Source organism: Cherax quadricarinatus, chromosome 81, assembly GCF_038502225.1.
Source record: "Cherax quadricarinatus isolate ZL_2023a chromosome 81, ASM3850222v1, whole genome shotgun sequence".
NCBI classification, from domain to species: Eukaryota; Metazoa; Arthropoda; class Malacostraca; order Decapoda; family Parastacidae; genus Cherax; species Cherax quadricarinatus.
Genome location: NC_091372.1, coordinates 2,941,168 through 2,963,869, shown reverse-complemented (window position 1 = coordinate 2,963,869; position 22,702 = coordinate 2,941,168). Strand labels below are relative to the sequence as shown.

Below are 22,702 nucleotides of genomic sequence, written 5' to 3'. Positions count from 1 at the left end.
CCAAACTACGAATTCTCTCCATTATATTCACACCACACATTGCTCTCAGACATGACATCTCCATTGCCTCCAGCCTTCTCCTCACTGCAACATTCATCACCCATGCTTCACACCCATATAAGAGCGTTGGTAAAACTATACTCTCATACATTCCCCTCTTTGCCTCCAAGGACAAAGTTCTTTGTCTCCACAGACTCCTAAGTGCACCACTCACCCTTTTCCCCTCATCAATTCTATGATTCACCTCATCTTTCATAGACCCATCCGCTGACATGTACACTCCCAAATATCTGAATACATTCACCTCCTCCATACTCTCTCCCTCCAATCTGATATCCAATCTTTCATCACCTAATCTTTTTGTTATCCTCATAACCTTACTCTTTCCTGTATTCACTTTCAATTTTCTTCTTTTGCACACCCTACCAAATTCATCCACCAATCTCTGCAACTTCTCTTCAGAATCTCCCAAGAGCACAGTGTCATCAGCAAAGAGCAACTGTGACAACTCCCACTTTATGTGTGATTCTTTATCTTTTAACTCCACGCCTCTTGCCAAGACCCTCGCATTTCCTTCTCTTACAACCCCATCTATAAATATATTAAACAACCACGGTGACATCACACATCCTTGTCTAAGGCCTACTTTTACTGGGAAATAATTTCCCTCTTTCCTATGTACTCTAACTTGAGCCTCACTATCCTCGTAAAAACTCTTCACTGCTTTCAGTAACCTACCTCCTACACCATACACCTGCAACATCTGCCACATTGCCCCCCTATCCACCCTGTCATACGCCTTTTCCAAATCCATAAATGCCACAAAGACCTCTTTAGCCTTATCTAAATACTGTTCACTTATATGTTTCACTGTAAACACCTGGTCCACACACCCCCTACCTTTCCTAAAGCCTCCTTGTTCATCTGCTATCCTATTCTCCATCTTACTCTTAATTCTTTCAATAATAACTCTACCATACACTTTGCCAGGTATACTCAACAGACTTATCCCCCTATAATTTTTGCACTCTCTTTTATCCCCTTTGCCTTTATACAAAGGAACTATGCATGCTCTCTGCCAATCCCTAGGTACCTTACCCTCTTCCATACATTTATTAAATAATTGCACCAACCACTCCAAAACTATATCCCCACCTGCTTTTAACATTTCTATCTTTATCCCATCAATCCCGGCTGCCTTACCCCCTTTCATTTTACCTACTGCCTCACGAACTTCCCCCACACTCACAACTGGCTCTTCCTCACTCCTACAAGATGTTGTTCCTCCTTGTCCTATACACGAAATCACAGCTTCCCTATCTTCATCAACATTTAACAATTCCTCAAAATATTCCCTCCATCTTCCCAATACCTCTAACTCTCCATTTAATAACTCTCCTCTCCTATTTTTAACTGACAAATCCATTTGTTCTCTAGGCTTTCTTAACTTGTTAATCTCACTCCAAAACTTTTTCTTATTTTCAACAAAATTTGTTGATAACATCTCACCCACTCTCTCATTTGCTCTCTTTTTACATTGCTTCACCACTCTCTTAACCTCTCTCTTTTTCTCCATATACTCTTCCCTCCTTGCATCACTTCTATTTTGTAAAAACTTCTCATATGCTAACTTTTTCTCCCTTACTACTCTCTTCACATCATCATTCCACCAATCGCTCCTCTTCCCTCCCGCACCCACTTTCCTGTAACCACAAACTTCTGCTGAACACTCTAACACTACATTTTTAAACCTACCCCATACCTCTTCGACCCCATTGCCTATGCTCTCATTAGCCCATCTATCCTCCAATAGCTGTTTATATCTTACCCTAAATGCCTCCTCTTTTAGTTTATAAACCTTCACCTCTCTCTTCCCTGATGCTTCTATTCTCCTTGTATTCCATCTACCTTTTACTCTCAGTGTAGCTACAACTAGAAAGTGATCTGATATATCTGTGGCCCCTCTATAAACATGTACATCCTGAAGTCTACTCAACAGTCTTTTATCTACCAATGCATAATCCAACAAACTACTGTCATTTCGCCCTACATCATATCTTGTATACTTATTTATCCTCTTTTTCTTAAAATATGTATTACCTATAACTAAACCCCTTTCTATACAAATTTCAATCAAAGGGCTCCCATTATCATTTACACCTGGCACCCCAAACTTACCTACCACACCCTCTCTAAAAGTTTCTCCTACTTTAGCATTCAGGTCCCCTACCACAATTACTCTCTCACTTGGTTCAAAGGCTCCTATACATTCACTTAACATCTCCCAAAATCTCTCTCTCTCCTCTGCATTCCTCTCTTCTCCAGGTGCATACACGCTTATTATGACCCACTTCTCGCATCCAACCTTTACTTTAATCCACATAATTCTTGAATTTACACATTCATATTCTCTTTTCTCCTTCCATAACTGATCATTCAACATTACTGCTACCCCTTCCTTTGCTCTAACTCTCTCAGATACTCCAGATTTAATCCCATTTATTTCCCCCCACTGAAACTCCCCTACCCCCTTCAGCTTTGTTTCGCTTAGGGCCAGGATATCCAACCTCTTTTCATTCATAACATCAGCAATCATCTGTTTCTTGTCATCTGCACTACATCCACGCACATTTAAGCATCCCAGTTTTATAAAGTTTTTCTTCTCGTTTTTAGTAAATGTCTACAGAAGAAGGGGTTACTAGCCCATTGCTCCCGGCATTTTAGTCGCCTCATACAACACGCATGGCTTACGGAGGAAAGATTCTTTTCCACTTCCCCATGGACAATAGAAGAAATAAAGAGGAACAAGAGCTATTTAGAAAAAGGAGAAAAACCTAGATGTATGTATATATATATATGCATGTGCGTGTCTGTGAAGTGTGAAGTAGGAGTAGCAAGATATCCCTGTTATCTAGCGTGTTTATGAGACAGAAAAAGAAACCAGCAATCCTACCATCATGCAAAACAGTTACAGGTTTCTGTTTCACAGTCATCTGGCAGGACGGTAGTACTTCCCTGGGTGGTTGCTGTCTACCAACCGGCCGTACTAGTACGGCCGAAACCCTGAAAGGGTTAAGTCTTAGAGTTAAAGAAGAAAATAGAGATATTAGAGATAGCCTGTGTATGTAATGACGCATCACTTTATGCAATTAAAAAGACCGAGGTAAATATATGAGTTTGTGTTATGAATAACTGACTGACTGACTTGACCGACTTACTGACTGACTTGATTGACCGACTTACTGACTTAATTGACTGATTTTCTGACTTACTTTACCAGCTGACTTGATTGCTTTATTGACTGACTTGACTAATTTATTGACTGACTTGGCTGGTTTATTGACTGACTTGACTAATTTACTGACTTGACTGATTTACTGACTTAAAATTAGACTTTTTCACTGAAGAGGACTCTGAAATGGTGTCTAGAGCAGCTGAAGCCTTACCATCAGTTGTATAATGTACTGCAGGGTAAAATACAACAGAAATCCATCACAGAATTTATGTACACTCCAGTACAACCATCGATTTCAGTACCAGCACCTCTACCATCCACCTCAGCCCAGTAGGGCCACAGCATAACTCTCCACTCTCTTCACATTCATCCACAATCACCAGCACACAAAATTTAAGGTAAGAAATACATGATTTCTGTTGCATTTGTAGTCTTAGGCCGTAAAAACAACATAATACATCACGACAATGAACTACAATTACATATTCACTTTTATTTTTGTAAGATCTGGAGGTCTAAAAAAAAGTTGCTTGGCTTTTTGGGGCCTCTTAGGAATGTAACCCTATTTTTCCCATAAGCTCTTCAGTTTATCTAACGTGGATCTACCTTACACGGCATTTTCAATACCCGAACTACCGTGTAATATAAAGGTCAACTGTATAAAACTCCCAATCTCTCAGTAGTAAAAATAAAACCATGAAAATATATAGAAATGTTGAAAAACAGTGTTAACTAGCATGCTTTCAGAAAAGTTATAAACTTAATTTGAATACTTGCCTGAAAATGATATTCTGGACAATTATCAGCAAACTTAGGGTGAATAAAGCCACAGGAGAGCATGTTTTGACGGAGATAGTAACCCACAGCTTGCAAGAATGGAAGTGCGTGGGCATTCACAGTAAACCTGATGAAAGGCAAGCATATTATATACAGTACATACAGTATATACAAAGATACCCACATAAATTGTATTGTATGCTATATATGCTGTGACTAATGATTCTAAGTCAGTTATGCAAGCCAAACTGCATAAAAAAACAAATTTTGAAAGTTTAACCTGTAGGGTGATACAACACCTAGGAATGGAAGGTAAACATATTTGATCTATCTGAGCAGAGAGCTTTCACAAGTATTAAGTCTTCACCATAAAAGGTGCACACACAAACAAAACCTGCCAGAAAGACTAAAGCCAAACCTGAGGACAGTTTTTGGTGACTGATAAGGTGGCTGAATAAAATGAACATCCTCGGGCGTGAGTTTATGTTGTGGGTTACTCCAGAGCATCAGGCAAATAGCTTCAACCACAGCTTCATCCAGACGGTTCTGTAACATCCTCACTAATTCCTCCTTGATTGCTGGACCTGAGGGAAAACTACCAGTCAAGACTCCAAAGTGCTTATTTTTTTTTAACACATAGACAGTTTCCCACCAAAGCAGGGTGGCCCAAAAATGAAGGAACTTTCTCTATCACTGTTTTGCAAAGAACCCTCTTACTCCATAACACATTCTGTTTTACTTTTAGTGAGATAAATTGTTACAATCAGAAACATTTACCTCTTGAGGAACATGGTATGTACAGCCAGGTTTCAATTAGCAAGTAGAGCAGGGCCCCGCTTTATGGTGTTTCGCTTTACGGAGTTCCGTTAACACAGACATTTCAAATTATGACCAAAACTTGCTAAGCCCCTCCCCCCACCTGACTTTCTAATACGGTCACCATGCCCCACCCGGTTTGTTTCCATTCTCCGTGAACTCCGTAAGCACTACGTCTCTCCATTATGTCTGAAAACTCCAAAATTTCAAGTGTTTTTAAAAGTTATTTCATATTTTATATATAGTACTCTGATAATTATATTTATGTATACCTGTACCTAAATAAACTTACACGAAGTTGATGAGAAGAATTCAATCAATCAAAGACCAGGCAGGACTACAAAGGGATCTGGACAGGCTGCAGACCTGGTCCAGCAATTGGCTCCTGGAGTTCAATCCCACCAAGTGCAAAGTCATGAAGATTGGGGAAGGGCAAAGAAGACCGCAGACGGAGTACAGTCTAGGGGGCCAGAGACTACAAACTTCATTCAAGGAAAAAGATCTTGAGGTGAGTATAACACTAGGCACATCTCCTGAAGCTCACATCAACCAAATAACTGCTGCAGCATATGGGCGCCTAGCAAACCTCAGAACAGCATTCCGGCATCTTAACCCTTTCAGGGTCCAAGGCCCAAATCTGGAGTCACGCACCAGTGTCCAAGAATTTAAAAAAAAAGAATTTGTTATTTTTTCTTATGAAATCATAGAGAATCTTTTTGTGAAGGTAATAAAACAAAAAGTACGAAATTTGGTGGAAAATTGACGAAATTATGCTCTCGCGAATTTTGATGTGTCAGCGACATTTACGAATCTGCGATTTTGCCGACTTTGACTCCCATTTTAGGCCAATTACATTATTCCAATCAACCAAATTCTAAGCTATTTCACTAGTATTACTTCTATTCTATCGATTGAGCACAAGAAATCGCCAAGTCAACTGTTTCAACTACAAAATAAAGTGATCGGAAATTGTTAATTTGGCCAATTTAACACAAAGTTCAAAATATTCCAATTTCAAAATAGGGTCCAGAATGAACAATGTAGGCATTCCTGGCACTAAACTAACATTTCCTCTGTTCATTAGTTATGTTTTGAGGCTTTACAAATAAATTCCATTTTGATTTTTTATTCACATAATGAATTTTTATTCACACCAAAAAATAGAAGATTTACTGTTATGCAATACTGTAATAATTGTATAAATATCATCACCATATTTGTGAATGTATATTAGACCCACCAGCTGACGTGTATTAGATGTGTGAGGTCGTTTGTTTACTCTTGAATATCGGCAAAAATTTAACATTTCCGCTACTTTGAGCTCAGTTTCAAGCCATTTCCAGTGCTAAAACCAATCAAAATCATCTCTATTTCTGTAATATGTTTTCCATTCTATCAAATGAGACCAAGAAATCGCAAATACAACTATAAAAAACATACGAAAAAACACTGCAAAGTCGCTGTTTTAATCGAAAAATCATGATTTCATTTTTTTTCTCTCATTATACACAGTGTGTTGCAGGATCTGTTTTATGTGGTGCACGCATACCACATAGATGTATTCTCTCATATCTAGGCCCAAATGTACCACTCACAGTTTATCAGAGTGAGCTGAGCTCATTGCGTAGATCTACGGTTTGGACCCTGAACGTAAAGCCGTAGATCTACGGGACGGACCCTGAAAGGGTTAATAAGGAATCGTTCAGGACCCTGTACACCGTGTATGTTAGGTCCATATTGGAGTATACGGCACCAGTTTGGAACCCACACCTAGCCAAGCACGTAAAGAAACTAGAGAAAGTGCAAAGGTTTGCAACAAGACTAGTCCCAGAGCTAAGAGGTATGTCCTACAAGGGGAGGTTAAGGGAAATCAACCTGACGACACTGGAGGACAGGAGAGATAGGGGGGACATGATAATGACATACAAAATACTGAGAGGAATTGACAAGGTGGACAAAGACAGGATGTTCCAGAGATTGGACACAGTAACAAGGGAGGACAGTTGGAAGTTGAAGACACAGATGAATCACAGGGATGTTAGAAAGTATTTCTTCAGCAACAGAGTAGTCAGGAAGTGGAATAGTTTGGGAAGCGATGTAGTGGAGGCAGGATCCATACATAGCTTTAAGCTGAGGTATGATAAAGCTCACGGTTCAGGGAGAGTGACACAGTAGCGACCAGTGAAGAGGCGGGGCCAGGAGCTTGGACTCAACCCTGCAACCTCAACTAGGTGAGTACACTGTGCTAGCATACAGGTACACATTAAAATCACTAAGAGTGTCTTATGTCTCAAGATGCCATTTTTTTTTTTATTAACACACTGGCCAATTCCCACTAAGGCAGGGTGGCCCGAAAAAGAAAAACTTTCACCATCATTCACTCCATCACTGTCTTGCCAGAAGGGTGCTTTACACTACAGTTTTTAAACTGCAACATTAACACCCCTCCTTCAGAGTGCAGGCACTCTACTTCCCATTTCAAGGACTCAAGTCCAGCCTGCCGGTTTCCCTGAATCTCTTCATAAATGTTACTTTGCTCACACTCCAACAGCACGTCAAGTATTAAAAACCATTTGTCTCCATTCGCTCCTATCAAACACACTCACGCATGCCTGCTGGAAGTCCAAGCCCCTCGCACACAAAACTTCCTTTACCCCCTCCCTCCAACCTTTCCTAGGCTGACCCCTACCCCGCCTTCCTTCCACTACAGACTGATACACTCTTGAAGTCATTCTGTTTCGCTCCATTCTCTCTACATGTCCGAACCACCTCAACAACCCTTCCTCAGCCCTCTGGACAACAGTTTTGGTAATCCCGCACCTCCTCCTAACTTCCAAACTATGAATTCTCTGCATTATATTCACACCACATATTGCCCTCAGACATGACATCTCCACTGCCTCCAGCCTTCTCCTCGCTGCGACATTCATCACCCATGCTTCACAATCATATAAGAGCGTTGGTAAAACTATACTCTCATACATTCCCCTCTTTGCCTCCAAGGACAAAGTTCTTTGTCTCCACAGACTCCTAAGTGCACCACTCACCCTTTTCCCCTCATCAATTCTATGATTCACCTCATCTTTCATAGACCCATCCGCTGACACGTCCACTCCCAAATATCTGAATACATTCACCTCCTCCATACTCTCTCCCTCCAATATGATATCGAATTTTTCATTACCTAATCTTTTTGTTATCCTCATAACCTTACTCTTTACTGTATTCACTTTTAATTTTCTTCTTTTGCACACCCTACCAAATTCATCCACCAATCTCTGCAACTTCTCTTCAGAATCTCCCAAGAGCACAGTGTCATCAGCAAAGAGCAACTGTGACAACTCCCACTTTATGTGTGATTCTTTATCTTTTAACTCCACACCTCTTGCCAAGACCCTCGCATTTACTTCTCTTACAACCCCATCTATAAATATATTAAACAACCACGGTGACATCACACATCCTTGTCTAAGGCCTACTTTTACTGGGAAATAATTTCCATCTTTCCTACATACTCTAACTTGAGCCTCACTATCCTCGTAAAAACTCGTCACTGCTTTCAGTAACCTACCTCCTACACCATACACCTGCAACATCTGCCACATTGCCCACCTATCCACCCTGTCATACACCTTTTTTAAATCCATAAATGCCACAAAGACCTCTTTAGCCTTATCTAAATACTGTTCACTTATATGTTCACTTATATTAGTAATAATAATAATAATAATAATCACCGAGTCTTATTAAATATCGTATATTACGTTAATATACACATTTCCATTAATGCACCTATGATATTATTTCAAAATTATATAATAAACATGATATGTAACATATAAAGATGATAAATACACCTCACAGTAGAATACTATGAGATGTTTTTATTGAAGGTTATTATTGAAAGCTATTGAAAGTTATTATTGAAAGAATTAAGACGGAGAATAGGATAGCAGATGAACAAGGAGGCTTTAGGAAAGGTAGGGGGTGTGTGGACCAAGTGTTTACAGTGAAACATAAGTGAACAGTATTTAGATAAGGCTAAAGAGGTTTTTGTGGCATTTATGGATTTGGATGGGGTGGATAGGGAAGCAATGTGGCAGATGTTGCAGGTGTATGGTGTAGGAGGTAGGTTACTGAAAGCAGTGAAGAGTTTTTATGAGGATAGTGAGGCTCAAGTTAGAGTATGTAGGAAAGAGGGAAATTATTTCCCAGTAAAAGTAGGCCTTAGACAAGGATGTGTGATGTCACCGTGGTTGTTTAATATATTTATAGATGGGGTTGTAAGAGAAATAAATGCGAGGGTCTTGGCAAGAGGTGTGGAGTTAAAAGATAAAGAATCACACATAAAGTGGAAGTTGTCACAGTTGCTCTTTGCTGATGACACTGTGCTCTTGGGAGATTCTGAAGAGAAGTTGCAGAGATTGGTGGATGAATTTGGTAGGGTGTGCAAAAGAAGAAAATTAAAAGTGAATACAGGAAAGAGTAAGGTTATGAGGATAACAAAAAGATTAGGTGATGAAAGATTGGATATCAGATTGGAGGGAGAGAGTATGGAGGAGGTGAATGTATTCAGATATTTGGGAGTGGATGTGTCAGCGGATGGGTCTATGAAAGATGAGGTGAATCATAGAATTAATGAGGGGAAAAGGGTGAGTGGTGCACTTAGGAGTCTGTGGAGACAAAGAACTTTGTCCTTGGAGGCAAAGAGGGGAATGTATGAGAGTATAGTTTTACCAACGCTCTTATATGGGTGTGAAGCGTGGGTGATGAATGTTGCAGCGAGGAGAAGGCTGGAGGCAATGGAGATGTCATGTCTGAGGGCAATGTGTGGTGTGAATATAATGCAGAGAATTCGTAGTTTGGAAGTTAGGAGGAGGTGCGGGATTACCAAAACTGTTGTCCAGAGGGCTGAGGAAGGGTTGTTGAGGTGGTTCAGACATGTAGAGAGAATGGAGCGAAACAGAGTGACTTCAAGAGCGTATCAGTCTGTAGTGGAAGGAAGGCGGGGTAGGGGTCGGCCTAGGAAAGGTTGGAGGGAGGGGGTAAAGGAGGTTTTGTGTGCGAGGGGCTTGGACTTCCAGCAGGCATGCGTGAGCTTGTTTGATAGGAGTGGAGACAAATGGTTTTTAATACTTGACGTGCTGTTGGAGTGTGAGCAAAGTAACATTTATGAAGGGGTTCAGGGAAACCGGCAGGCCGGACTTGAGTCCTCGAGATGGGAAGTACAGTGCCTGCACTCTGAAGGAGGGGTGTTAATGTTGCAGTTTAAAAACTGTAGTGTAAAGCACCCTTCTGACAAGACAGTGATGGAGTGAATGATGGTAAAAGTTTTTCTTTTTCGGGCCACCCTGCCTTGGTGGGAATCGGCCAGTGTGATAATAATAAAAAAAAAATGTAAAAGAAGAAAATTAAAAGTGAATCCAGGAAAGAATAATGTTATGAGGATAACAAAAAGATTAGGTGATGAAAGATTGGATATCAGATTGGAGGGAGAGAGTATGGAGGAGGTGAATGTATTCAGATATTTGGGAGTGGACGTGTCAGTGGATGGATCTATGAAAGATGAGGTGAATCATAGATCTGATGAGGGGAAAAGGGTGAGCAGTGCACTTAGGAGTCTGTGGAGATAAGGAACTTTGTCCTTGGAGGCAAAGAGGGGAATGTATGAGAGTATAGTTTTACCAATGCTCTTATATGGGTGTGAAGCATGGGTGATGAATGTTGCAGTGAGGAGAAGGCTGGAGGCACTGGAGATGTCATGTCTGAGGGCAATGTGTGGTGTGAATATAATGCAGAGAATTCGTAGTTTGGAAGTTAGGGAGAGGTGCGGGATTGCCAAAACTGTTATCCAGAGGGCTGAGGAAGGGTTGTTGAGGTAGTTCGGACATGTAGAGAGCATGGAACGAAACAGAATGACTTGAAGAGTGTATCAGTCTGTAGCGGAAGGAAGGCGGGGTAGGGGTCGGCCTAGGAAAGGTTGGAGGGAGGGGGTAAAGAGGTTTTGTGTGCGAGGGGCTTGGACTTCCAGCAGGCATGCGTGAGCTTGTTTGATAGGAGTGGAGACAAATGGTTTTTAATACTTGACGTGCTGTTGGAGTGTGAGCAAAGTAACATTGATGAAGTGATTCAGGGAAACCGGCAGGGCAGACTTGAGTCCTGGAGATTGGAAGTACAGTGCCTGCACTCTGAAGGAGGGGTGTTAATGTTGCAGTTTAAAAATTGTAGTGTAAAACACCCTTCTGGCAAGACAGTGATGGAGTGAATGATAGTGAAAGTTTTTCTTTTTCGGGCTACCCTGCCTTAGTGGGAATTGGCCAGAGTGTTAAAAAATAAAAATACTATGAGATGTGGTAGCCAGACAACTTGTACAAGTGACGGCAAGAATACCGTTTTTCTCTAGTCCAAAATCAGAGAAAATGTGTACACTATAATATTAGTTGGCCTAACTGTAGAAAATTATTCCTTTCGTATGCCTTCACTCAGAGCGTCATTTCTTCTAAAAATGGAGTTACATGAGAATGGGAGTGTTCCTCTTTATTTATTCTACTGTATCAACGTGAAGACAACTTGTACACAATGTAACTTGTGGACAAACCAGACGTTTTTGCTTGGCTTGTTTACAAAACTGGCGTACACCTGGTTTGTTTACATAACTCTGTGCCTGTCCTCTCTCATGTTCTCATTCTCTCTCTCGTTTATTTGTTTTATCTCGTTTACTCACCTCTGACCCTACATTAAGACTAAAAATATTTTAAGGTAAGTATGAGCAAACTGTATATACATTTTATCACTCTGGGATGCTTAAATGTCATAGAATATTATGTGTGAGTGGGGTGGTCTGGTATGGTAGTCTGGCTGGATACCATACATACCACACCTGATTTCTTACAATAAATACTACTCACTTCACCCTAGATTAAGACTACAAATATTTTAAGATAAGTAATGAGTGTACTATATGTGTATTTTACTTTTTTATTGCTTTTTAGTGCCAAGTTCTATTACTAACTTAATATATGTTAGTGTAAACTTGTTACCTAGTATTTCTATGCATTTATAAGTGGAAAAAAAAAGGGTGTTCCACTTTACGGCAGTAGCCTGGAACCTACCCTGCCGTGTAAGTGGGGCCCTACTATATAATAATCCCATGAAGGGGTCACATTATTCAAATTTGCACTATTCGAATTATAAGTAATTTTTGAGCATGATTTGAAGAGTTTGGGAAAAAACTAGCATAAATTAATTTCACACTAAAGTGAAATTTGCACTCTTTGAACTTGCACTAATCAAGACCCAACTTATAGGTGGCCACTAATTTACAAGTAAGTTGTATTCTTGGTGTGTCATCTTATAAACAACTTGATTTTTAAAGAAAATATCACAAAGAATGTTTTACACTTGTTCATCTTGCACAATGGCTTGTAAAAATTAAATTAATTAGTTCCAAAGTGCCCAGTTTGTAAATGTAAGCAAAATTTCAATTTAATAAACTAATAGGGAAGAGCAGGTGACTGGCAATGGTAACTGTGGTGAAAAGAGACGAGTCTTTTACTGTGATTATAACAGATAATTCTGTAACCAATGAACTTCATTCATTATTTCTGAATCAAATGACCATGAGTTTTGTCCCAAATTTTGCAATTTGGAGACCTTCATATAAATACAGTTGCCAAAAACTTATTTTTTTTTTAACACGTCTGTCATTTCCCACTGAGGAAGGGTTATCCAAAAAAAAACAAAAAGAAAGAAACAACACTTTCGTAATCAGTCAACACTTTCACCATCACTCATACATAATCACTGTCTTTGCAGAGGCGCTCAGATACAACAGTTTACATGTCCCTCCAAACTGCCAATATCCCAAACCCCGCCTTTAAAGTGCAAGCAATGTACTTCCCACTTCCAGGATTCAAGTCTGGCTAAGCAGAAAACCAAAAAACTGATATATGCTTAAAATGAAAGCATAAAATGTTTTAACTTCCAAGCAACAAGGTTGGCCTGTATCATTAATCTGTCTAAATTACTGTAACTGAGTGAAATAAAAAAAAATACCTGGTTCAGCAATGCCATGCACAGTTAGGATTATATAATGGTTGCGCTTGCGTTGTGCTGGTGCTGATGGTACTCCCTCCATTATCACATCCTTCTCTCCAAAGGAACTCACACGAGGTCGTAGCTCCTGAAAACATACATAATGTCTATCTGTCTTAGATGTATGCACTCTGGTACTCCTTTCATTATCCCATCCTTACAATACAACTTATTTCTTTTCTGCAGTAAACAAAATGTAGTTTACATGTAATAAAATATTGTTAAACACAAAAGAAAGCCACTAGCATGCAGTACAAAGGAAGTAACATGAGGTTGTAGCTGCTGAAAGCATACATAATGTCAATCTGTCTCCTACTTAATAACCTATGTCTAGTTCTTGTGTAGTCTTTAAGCATTAGAATTAGTTTGCCTAAATTGCACTGCATGCTAGTGGCTTTCTTTTGTGCCTACCAATATTTTATTACATGTAAACTATCTGTATACTGCATAAAATAAAACATTTCAATCTGAATATATGTACTCTGTGATATGTAATTACTACTATTGTAATAATAGGAATAGAGATTAGATTATGGTGTCTTATTTTCAGTATCTAATATACTGCATCATTTAATTACCAGTAACTCTGGCACTTGCTGTAATCCAGTCTACTATTCTATCACTGTGAAAGTCAACTTTGTACTGTAGTACTCTGAGGTACCCTTTCTTCCTTAGTATATAACTCTCTGGCACTTGCTGTAATCCATTATTCTACCACTGTGAAAGTTAACTTTCCACTGTAGCATCCTGTGGCAGCCTTTCTTCCTTAGTATATAGCTATGACCTTCTGTTCTCTCTACTGGTGGTACAGAATAAGAAAGTCTTTCATATCAATGCAGAGATGTGTGTGTGTTCTATGACTTAGAGCTGTTTTGGGATTGGTTTATGCTATGGTATTCTGCTGGAACATATTGCACAGGTCAAAAATAGAGTACAGGCCTAAAACTGAGTATCACTACTGGTATGGGTCTCAGTATTGGTATGAATATCGGTAAAAAAGTTGGTATCATCCCGTCCCCTCCAGTCTGCCCTTTCATGACATCATGTAGCATTCTACATTCAAAAGCATAAAACATTTTCCTAAAAAAGCAAATTTAACCCATAAACTGTCCAAACGTAGATCTAAGTTCAAGTGCGTAGCGCTCCGACCTTGATTTTCCCCATTTGAAAGCATGTAAAAAAACATAGATCTACGTTCGGAGCCCCTCGCACATGGACGTAGATCTACGTTTGGACAGTTTAAGGGTTAAAGTATATTAGTCCTGACCAATATATGGTGAATATTATATATATTAGAATAGAGTGCATTATTATATATATATATATATATATTTTTTTTTTTTTTTTTTAAACAAGTCGGTCGTCTCCCACCGAGGCAGGGTGACCCAAAAAAAGAAAGAAAATCCCCAAAAAGAAAATACTTTCATCATCATTCAACACTTTCACCACACTCACACATTATCACTGCTTTTGCAGAGGTGCTCAGAATATAACAGTTTAGAAGCATACACGTATAGAGATACACAACATATCCCTCCAAACTGCCAATATCCCAAACCCCTCCTTTAAAGTGCAGGCATTGTACTTCCCATTTCCAGGACTCAAGTCCGACTATATGAAAATAACCGGTTTCCCTGAATCCCTTCACTAAATATTACCCTGCTCACACTCCAACAGATCGTCAGGTCCCAAGTATCATTCATCTCCATTCACTCCTATCTAACACGCTCATGCACGCTTGCTGGAAGTCCAAGCCCCTCACCCACAAAACCTCCTTTACCCCCTCTTTCCAACCCTTTCGAGGACGACCCCTACCCCTCTTTCCTTCCCCTATAGATTTATATGCTTTCCATGTCATTCTACTTTGATCCATTCTCTCTAAATGACCAAACCACCTCAACAACCCCTCTTCTGCCCTCTGACTAATGCTTTTATTAACTCCACACCTTCTCCTAATTTCCACACTCCGAATTTTCTGCATAATATTTACACCACACATTGCCCTTAGACAGGAAATCACTGCCTCCAACCGTCTCCTCGCTGCTGCATTTACCACCCCAAGCTTCACATCCATATAAGAGTGTTGGTACTACTATACTTTCATACATTCCCTTCTTTGCCTCCATAGATAACATTTTTTGACTCCACATATACCTCAACGCACCACTCACCTTTTTTCCCTCATCAATTCTATGATTAACCTCATCCTTCATAAATCCATCCGCCGACACGTCAACTCCCAAGTATCTGAAAACATTCACTTCTTCCATACTCCTCCTCCCCAATTTGATATCCAATTTTTTCTTTATCTAAATCATTTGATACCCTCATCACCTTACTCTTTTCTATGTTCACTTTCAACTTTCTACCTTTACACACATTCTCAAACTCATCCACTAACCTTTGCAATTTTTCTTTAGAATCTCCCATAAGCACAGTATCATCAGCAAAAAGTAACTGTGTCAATTCCCATTTTGAATTTGATTCCCCATAATTTAATCCCACCCCTCTCCCGAACACCCTAGCATTTACTTCTTTTACAACCCCATCTATAAATATATTAAACAACCATGGTGACATTACACATCCCTGTCTAAGACCTACTTTTACCGGGAAGTATTCTCCCTCTCTTCTACACACCCTAACCTGAGCCTCACTATCCTCATAAAAACTCTTTACAGCATTTAGTAACTTACCACCTATTCCATATACTTGCAACATCTGCCACATTGCTCCTCTATCCACTCTATCATATGCCTTTTCTAAATCCATAAATGCAATAAAAACTTCCCTACCTTTATCTAAATACTGTTCACATATATGCTTCAATTGAAACACTTGATCTACACATCCCCTACCCACTCTGAAACCTCCTTGCTCGTCCGCAATTCTACATTCTGTCTTACCTCTAATTTTTTCAATTATAACCCTACCGTATACTTTTCCTGGTATACTCAGTAAACTTATTCCTCTATAATTTTTACAATCTCTTTTGTCCCCTTTCCCTTTATATGAAGGGACTATACATGCTCTCCGCCAATCCCTAGGTACCTAACCTTCCCCTCTTTCATACATTTATTAAACAAAAGTACCAACCACTCCAACACTATATCCCCCCCTGCTTTTAACATTTCTGTCATGATCCCATCAATTCCAGCTGCTTTACCCCCTTTCATTCTACGTAATGCCTCACGTACCTCCACCACACTTACATTCTGCTCTTCTTCACTCCTAAAAGATGGTATACCTCCCTGGCCAGTGCATGAAATTACCGCCTCCCTTTCTTCCTTAACATTTAAAAGTTCCTCAAAATATTCTCGCCATCTACTTAATACCTCCCTCTCCCCATCTACTAACTCCCCTACTCTGTTTTTAACTGACAAATCCATACTTTCCCTAGGCTTTCTTAACTTGTTTAACTCACTCCAAAATTTTTTCTTATTTTCATTAAAATTTCTTGACAGTGCCTCTCCCACCCTTTCATCTGCTCTCCTTTTGCACTCTCACCACTCTCTTCACCTTTCTTTTACTCTCCATATACTCTGCTCTTCTTATAACACTTCTGCTTTGTAAAAACCTCTCGTAAGCTACCTTTTTCTCTTTTATCACACCCTTTACTTCATCATTCCACCAATCACTCCTCTTTCCTCCTGCCCCCACCCTCCTATAACCACAAACTTCTGCCCCACATTCTAATACTGCATTTTTAAAACTATTCCAACCCTCTTCAACCCCCCCACTACTCATCTTTGCACTAGCCCACCTTTCTGCCAATAGTCGCTTATATCTCGCCCGAACTTCCTCCTCCCTTAGTTTATACACTTTCACCTCCCTCTTACTTGTTGTTGCCACCTTCCTCTTTTCCCATCTACCTCTTACTCTAACTGTAGCTACAACTAAATAATGATCCGATATATCAGTTGCCCCTCTATAAACATGTACATCCTGGAGCCTACCCATCAACCTTTTATCCACCAATACATAATCTAACAAACTACTTTCATTACGTGCTACATCATACCTTGTATATTTATTTATCCTCTTTTTCATAAAATATGTATTACTTATTACCAAATTTCTTTCTACACATAGCTCAATAAAAGGCTCCCCATTTACATTTACCCCTGGCACCCCAAAATTACCTACTACTCCCTCCATAACATTTTTACCCACTTTAGCATTGAAATCCCCAACCACCATTACTCTCACACTTGATTCAAAACTCCCCACGCATTCACTCAACATTTCCCAGAATCTCTCTCTCTCCTCTACACTTCTCTCTTCTCCAGGTGCATACACGCTTACTATAACCCACTTTTCACATCCAATCTTTATTTTACTCCACATAATCCTTGAATTTATACATTTGTAGTCCCTCTTTTCCTGCCATAGCTTATCCTTCAACATTATTGCTACTCCTTCTTTAGCTCTAACTCTATTTGAAACCCCTGACCTAATCCCATTTATTCCTCTCCATTGAAACTCTCCCACCCCCTTCAGCTTTGTTTCACTTAAAGCCAGGACATCCAGTTTCTTCTCATTCATAACATCCACAATCATCTCTTTCTTATCATTTGCACAACATCCACGTACATTCAGACTTCCCACTTTGACAATTTTCTTCTTCTTATTCTTTTTAGTAATCTTTACAGGAAAAGGGGTTACTAGCCCATTGTTCCCGGCATTTTAGTTGACTTTTACAACACGCATGGCTTACGGAGGAAAGATTCTTATTCCACTTCCCCATGGATATAAAAGGAAAAGTAATAAGACCAAGAACTATTAACCCTTTGAGGGTTTTGGTCGTACTAGTACGTTTTACGCGTAGGGGTTTTTGACGTACTAGTACTCATAAATTCTAGCGGCCTCAAATCTAGTGGGAGAAAGCTGGTAGGCCTTCATATGAAAGAATGGGTCTATGTGGTCAGTGTGCACGGTCTAAAAAAAATCCTGCAGCACACAGTGCATAATGAGAAAAAAAAACTTTGACCATTTTTTTTAATAAATCAGCGACTTTGCAGTGTATTTTCGTATGGTATTTATTGTTGTATTCTAGTTTTCTTGGTCTCATTTTACAGAATGGAAGACATATTACAGAAATTGAGATGATTTTGACTGGTTTTATAAAGAAAGGTGCCTTGAAATTGAGCTCAAAGTAGCAGAAATGTTCGATTTTTACCAAACTTCAAAAGTAAACAAATCGTGCCAAGCGTGCAATACACGTCAACTGGTGAGTCTAATATTCTTTCACAAGTGCACCAATAATATTTATACCATTTTTTACACTAATGCAGTAGTCTGCATAACAGTAAATCTTATATTTTTTGTGAAAATAAAAATTCAAAGTGGAAAGCAAAAGAATATAAGAGGGGCCTTGAGACATGACTAATGACTAGAGGAAATGTGATTTTAGTGCCAGGAATGTCTTTCTTGTTTATTCTGGGCCCTATTCGGAAATTGGCATCCTTTGAAATTTGTGTGAAATTGGCAAAATTGCTAAATTCCGACCACTGTACTGGATAGTTGAATTTCATAAATGAGTGGTTTCTTGCACCCATTCGATAGAAAAAATGGAGTTCTAGGGAAATATTCATGTTTTTTGTTGACTAGTACAGTGAAATTGGCCGAAAATGGGGCTCAAAGTGGGCAAAATCGCTGATGCGTAAACATCGCCGAGACCGCTAACTTTGCGAGAGCATAATTCCGTAAGTTTTCTATCAAATTTCAAACTTTTGGTGTCTTTATGATCGGGAAAAGATTCTCTATCTTTTCATAAGAGAAAATAATTTTTTTTTTTTTTAAATTTGGCCGACCCTGAGAACGAGTTTCGGAGAGGGCCTGTCGACCCTCAAAGGGTTAAGATAAAATCAAAGAAAACTCAGATGAGTGTGTATAAATAAACGTGTACATGTATGTGTAGTGTGACCTAAGTGTAAGTAGAAGTAGCAAGACGTACCTGTAATCTTGCATATTTATGAGACAGACAAAAGACACCAGCAATCCTACCATCATGTAAAACAATTACAGGCTTTCGTTTTACACTCACTTGGCAGGACGGTAGTACCTCCCTGGGTGGTTGCTGTCTACCAACCTACTACCTATATATATATATATATATATATATATATATATATACAGTGGACCCCCGCATAACGATGGCATCACATAGCGATTTTTCCGCATACCGATTACTTTTATCGCAAAATTTTTGCCGCGCATACCGATTAAAAACCCGCTTACCGATCTTCGTCCGAGACGCGTCCAATGTGCCCTCAGCCAGCCTCACATGTGCCAGCCGTCCCATTGTTTACCAGCCAGCCTCCGCGGTAACATCCAAGCATACACTCGGAATATTTCGTATTATTACAGTATTTTCGGTGCTGTTTCTGGAAAATAAGTGACCATGGGCCCCAAGAAAGCTTCTAGTGCCAACCCTACACCTCAAAGGGTAAGAATTACTATAGAAATGAAGAAAGAGATAATTGATAAGTATGAAAGTGGAGTGCGTATAGCCGACCTAGTCAAGCTGTACAAGAAACCCCAATCAACCATCGCTACTATTGTGGGCACCAGAAAGACAATCAAGGAAGCTGTTCTTGCCAAAGGTTCAACTGTGTTTTCGAAACAAAGATCGCAAGTGATGGAAGATGTTGAGAGACTCTTATTGGTGTGGATAAATGAAAAACAGATAGCAGGAGATAGCGTCTCTCAAGCGATCATATGTGAAAAGGCTAGGAAGTTGCATGAGGATTTAATTAAAAAAATGCCTGCAACTAGTGATGATGTGAGTGAATTTAAGGCCAGCAAAGGTTGGTTTGAGAGATTTAAGAAGCGTAGTGGCATCCATAGTGTGATAAGGCATGGTGAGGCTGCCAGTTCGGACCACAAAGCGGCTGAAAAATATGTGCAGGAATTCAAGGAGTACATAGAAACTGAAGGACTGAAACCTGAACAAGTGTTTAATTGTGATGAAACAGGCCTGTTCTGGAAGAAAATGCCAAGCAGGACCTACATTACTCAGGAGGAAAAGGCACTCCCAGGACATAAGCCTATGAAAGACAGGCTTACTTTGTTGATGTGTGCCAATGCTACTGGTGATTGCAAAGTGAAGCCTTTATTAGTGTATCACTCTGAAACTCCCAGAGCGTTCAGGCAAAAGAATGTCCTCAAGGATAATTTGTGTGTGCTGTGGAGGGCAAACAGTAAGGCATGGGTCACTAGGGAATTTTTCTATAACTGGTTACACCATGCATTTGCCCCCAATGTGAAAGATTACCTAACTGAAAAGAAATTAGAACTTAAGTGCCTCCTGGTGTTAGACAATGCCCCTGGTCATCCTACAGACGTGGCAGAGCGACTTTATGAGGACATGAGCTTCATTATGGTGAAGTTTTTGCCTCCTAATACCACTCCTCTCCTGCAGCCCATGGACCAGCAGGTTATTTCCAACTTCAAGAAACTGTACACAAAAGCTCTGTTTGAAAGGTGCTTTGTAATGACCTCAGAAACTCAACTGACTCTAAGAGAGTTTTGGAGAGATCACTTTAATATCCTCAATTGTGTAAACCTTATAGGTAAGGCTTGGGAGGAAGTGACTAAGAGGACCTTGAACTCTGCTTGGAAGAAACTGTGGCCAGAATGTGTAGACAAAAGGGATTTTGAAGGGTTTGAGGCTAACCCTGAGAATCCTGTGCCAGTTGAGGAATCCATTGTGGCATTGGGAAAGTCCTTGGGGTTGGAGGTTAGTGGGGAGGATGTGGAAGAGTTGGTGGAGGAGGACAATGAAGAACTAACCACTGATGAGCTGATAGATCAACTTCAAGAGCAAGAGGCCAGACCTGGGGAAACTGGTTCAGAGGAGGGGACAGAGAAATTGAAGAAGTTGCCTACTACAAAGATAAAGGAAATCTGTGCTAAGTGGCTTGAAGTGCAAACCTTCATGGATGAAAATCACCCTCACACAGCTATTGCAAGCCGTGCTGGTGATTATTACACTGACAATGTTGTGAAACACTTTAGGCAAGTCATAAAGGAACGAGAGGTACAGGCCACTATGGACAGATATCTTGTGCGAAAGAAGTCCAGTGACTCTGAAGCTGGCCCTAGTGGCATTAAAAAAAGAAGGGAAGTAACCCCAGAAAAGGACTTACTACCTCAAGTCCTAATGGAAGGGGATTCCCCTTCTAAACAGTAAGAAGATAATGCTCTCCCCTCCTCCCATCCCATCAATCATCACCAGATCTTCAATAAAAGTAAGTGTCATTTAATTGTGCATGCCTTTTTCAGTTTGTGTGTATTAAAATTAACATTTCATGTGGTAAAAAAAAATTTTTTTCATACTTTTGGGCGTCTTGCACGGATTAATTTTATTTCCATTATTTCTTATGGGGAAAATTCATTCGCATAACGATTATTTCGCATAACGATGAGCCCTCTTGCACGGATTAAAATCGTTAACCGGGGGTCCACTGTATATTATATATATATATATTAACACATCGGCCGATTCCCACCAAGGCAGGGTGGCCCAAAAAAGAAAAACTTTCATCATCATTCACTCCATCACCACCTTGCCAGAGGGGTGATTTACACTACAGTTATACAACTGCAGCATTAACACCCCCCCCCCCCCTTCAGAGTGCAGACACTGTACTTCCCATCTCCAGGACTCAGGTCCGGCCTGCTAGTTTCCCTGAATCCTTTCATAAATGTTACTTTGCTCACACTCCAACAGCACATCAAGAATTAAAAACCATTTGTCTCCATTCACTCCTATCAAATACGCTCACGCATGCTTGCTGGAAGTCCAAGCCCCTCATACACAAAACCTCCTTTACCCCCTCCCTCCAATCTTTCCTTGGCCGACTCCTACCCCGCCTTCCCTCCACCTCAGATTTATACACTCTCGAAGTCATTCCGTTTCGTTCCATTCTCTCTACATGTCCGAACCACCTCAGTAACCCTTCCTCAGCCCTCTGGACAACATTTTTGGCAATCCTGCACCTCCTAACATCCAAACTACGAATTCTCTGTATTATATTCACACCACACATTGCCCTCAGACAAAACTAACCACTCCAAAACTACATCCTCACCTGCTTTTAACATTTCTATCTTTATCCCATCAATCCCAGCTGCCTTACCCCCTTACATTCTACCCACTGCCTCATGAACTTCCCCAACACTCACAACTGGCTCTTCCTCACTTCTACAAGATATTATTCCTCCTTGCCCTATACACGAAATCACAGCTTCTGTATCTTCATCAACATTCAACAATTCCTCAAAATATTCCCTCCATCTTCCCGATACCTCTAACTCTCCATTTAATAACTCTCCTCTCCTATTTTTAACTGACACATCCATTCACAAACTTGACCATTATGGTATAAGAGGCCATGCGCTTGCATATTTCAAATCTTACCTTACTAATAGGTATCAGTATGTCACCATTAAAGACAAAGCATCAACAACACAGCCACTTGATACTGGAGTTCTGCAGGGAAGTGTCCTTGGTCCCCTGCTCTTCCTCATATACATCAATGATCTTCCAAACGTATCTCAACACCTGAACCCCATTCTCTTTGCTGACGACACAACTTATGTCATCTCTCACCCTAATCTTGCCACCCTCAACACCATTGTTAATGAGGAGCTGATCAAAATATCGACTTGGATGACAGCCAATAAACTTACGCTTAACACTGACAAAACCTACTACATTATGTTTGGTAGCAGAGCAGGAGATGCGCAAATTAACATTAAGATCGACAACACTCT

At 40.0% G+C, this 22,702-nt stretch overlaps 1 protein-coding gene across 1 annotated transcript in view; it reads right to left on the bottom strand.

Moving 5' to 3' along the window:
• LOC128699781 (KICSTOR complex protein SZT2) overlaps positions 1-22,702 on the bottom strand; it is an 807,931-nt gene that overhangs the window by 175,066 nt on the left and 610,163 nt on the right. The window contains 3 exon segments of the mRNA XM_070102247.1: positions 4,013-4,139; positions 4,431-4,596; positions 12,884-13,010. Of these exon segments, the coding sequence (XP_069958348.1) occupies positions 4,013-4,139; positions 4,431-4,596; positions 12,884-13,010 (420 nt within the window).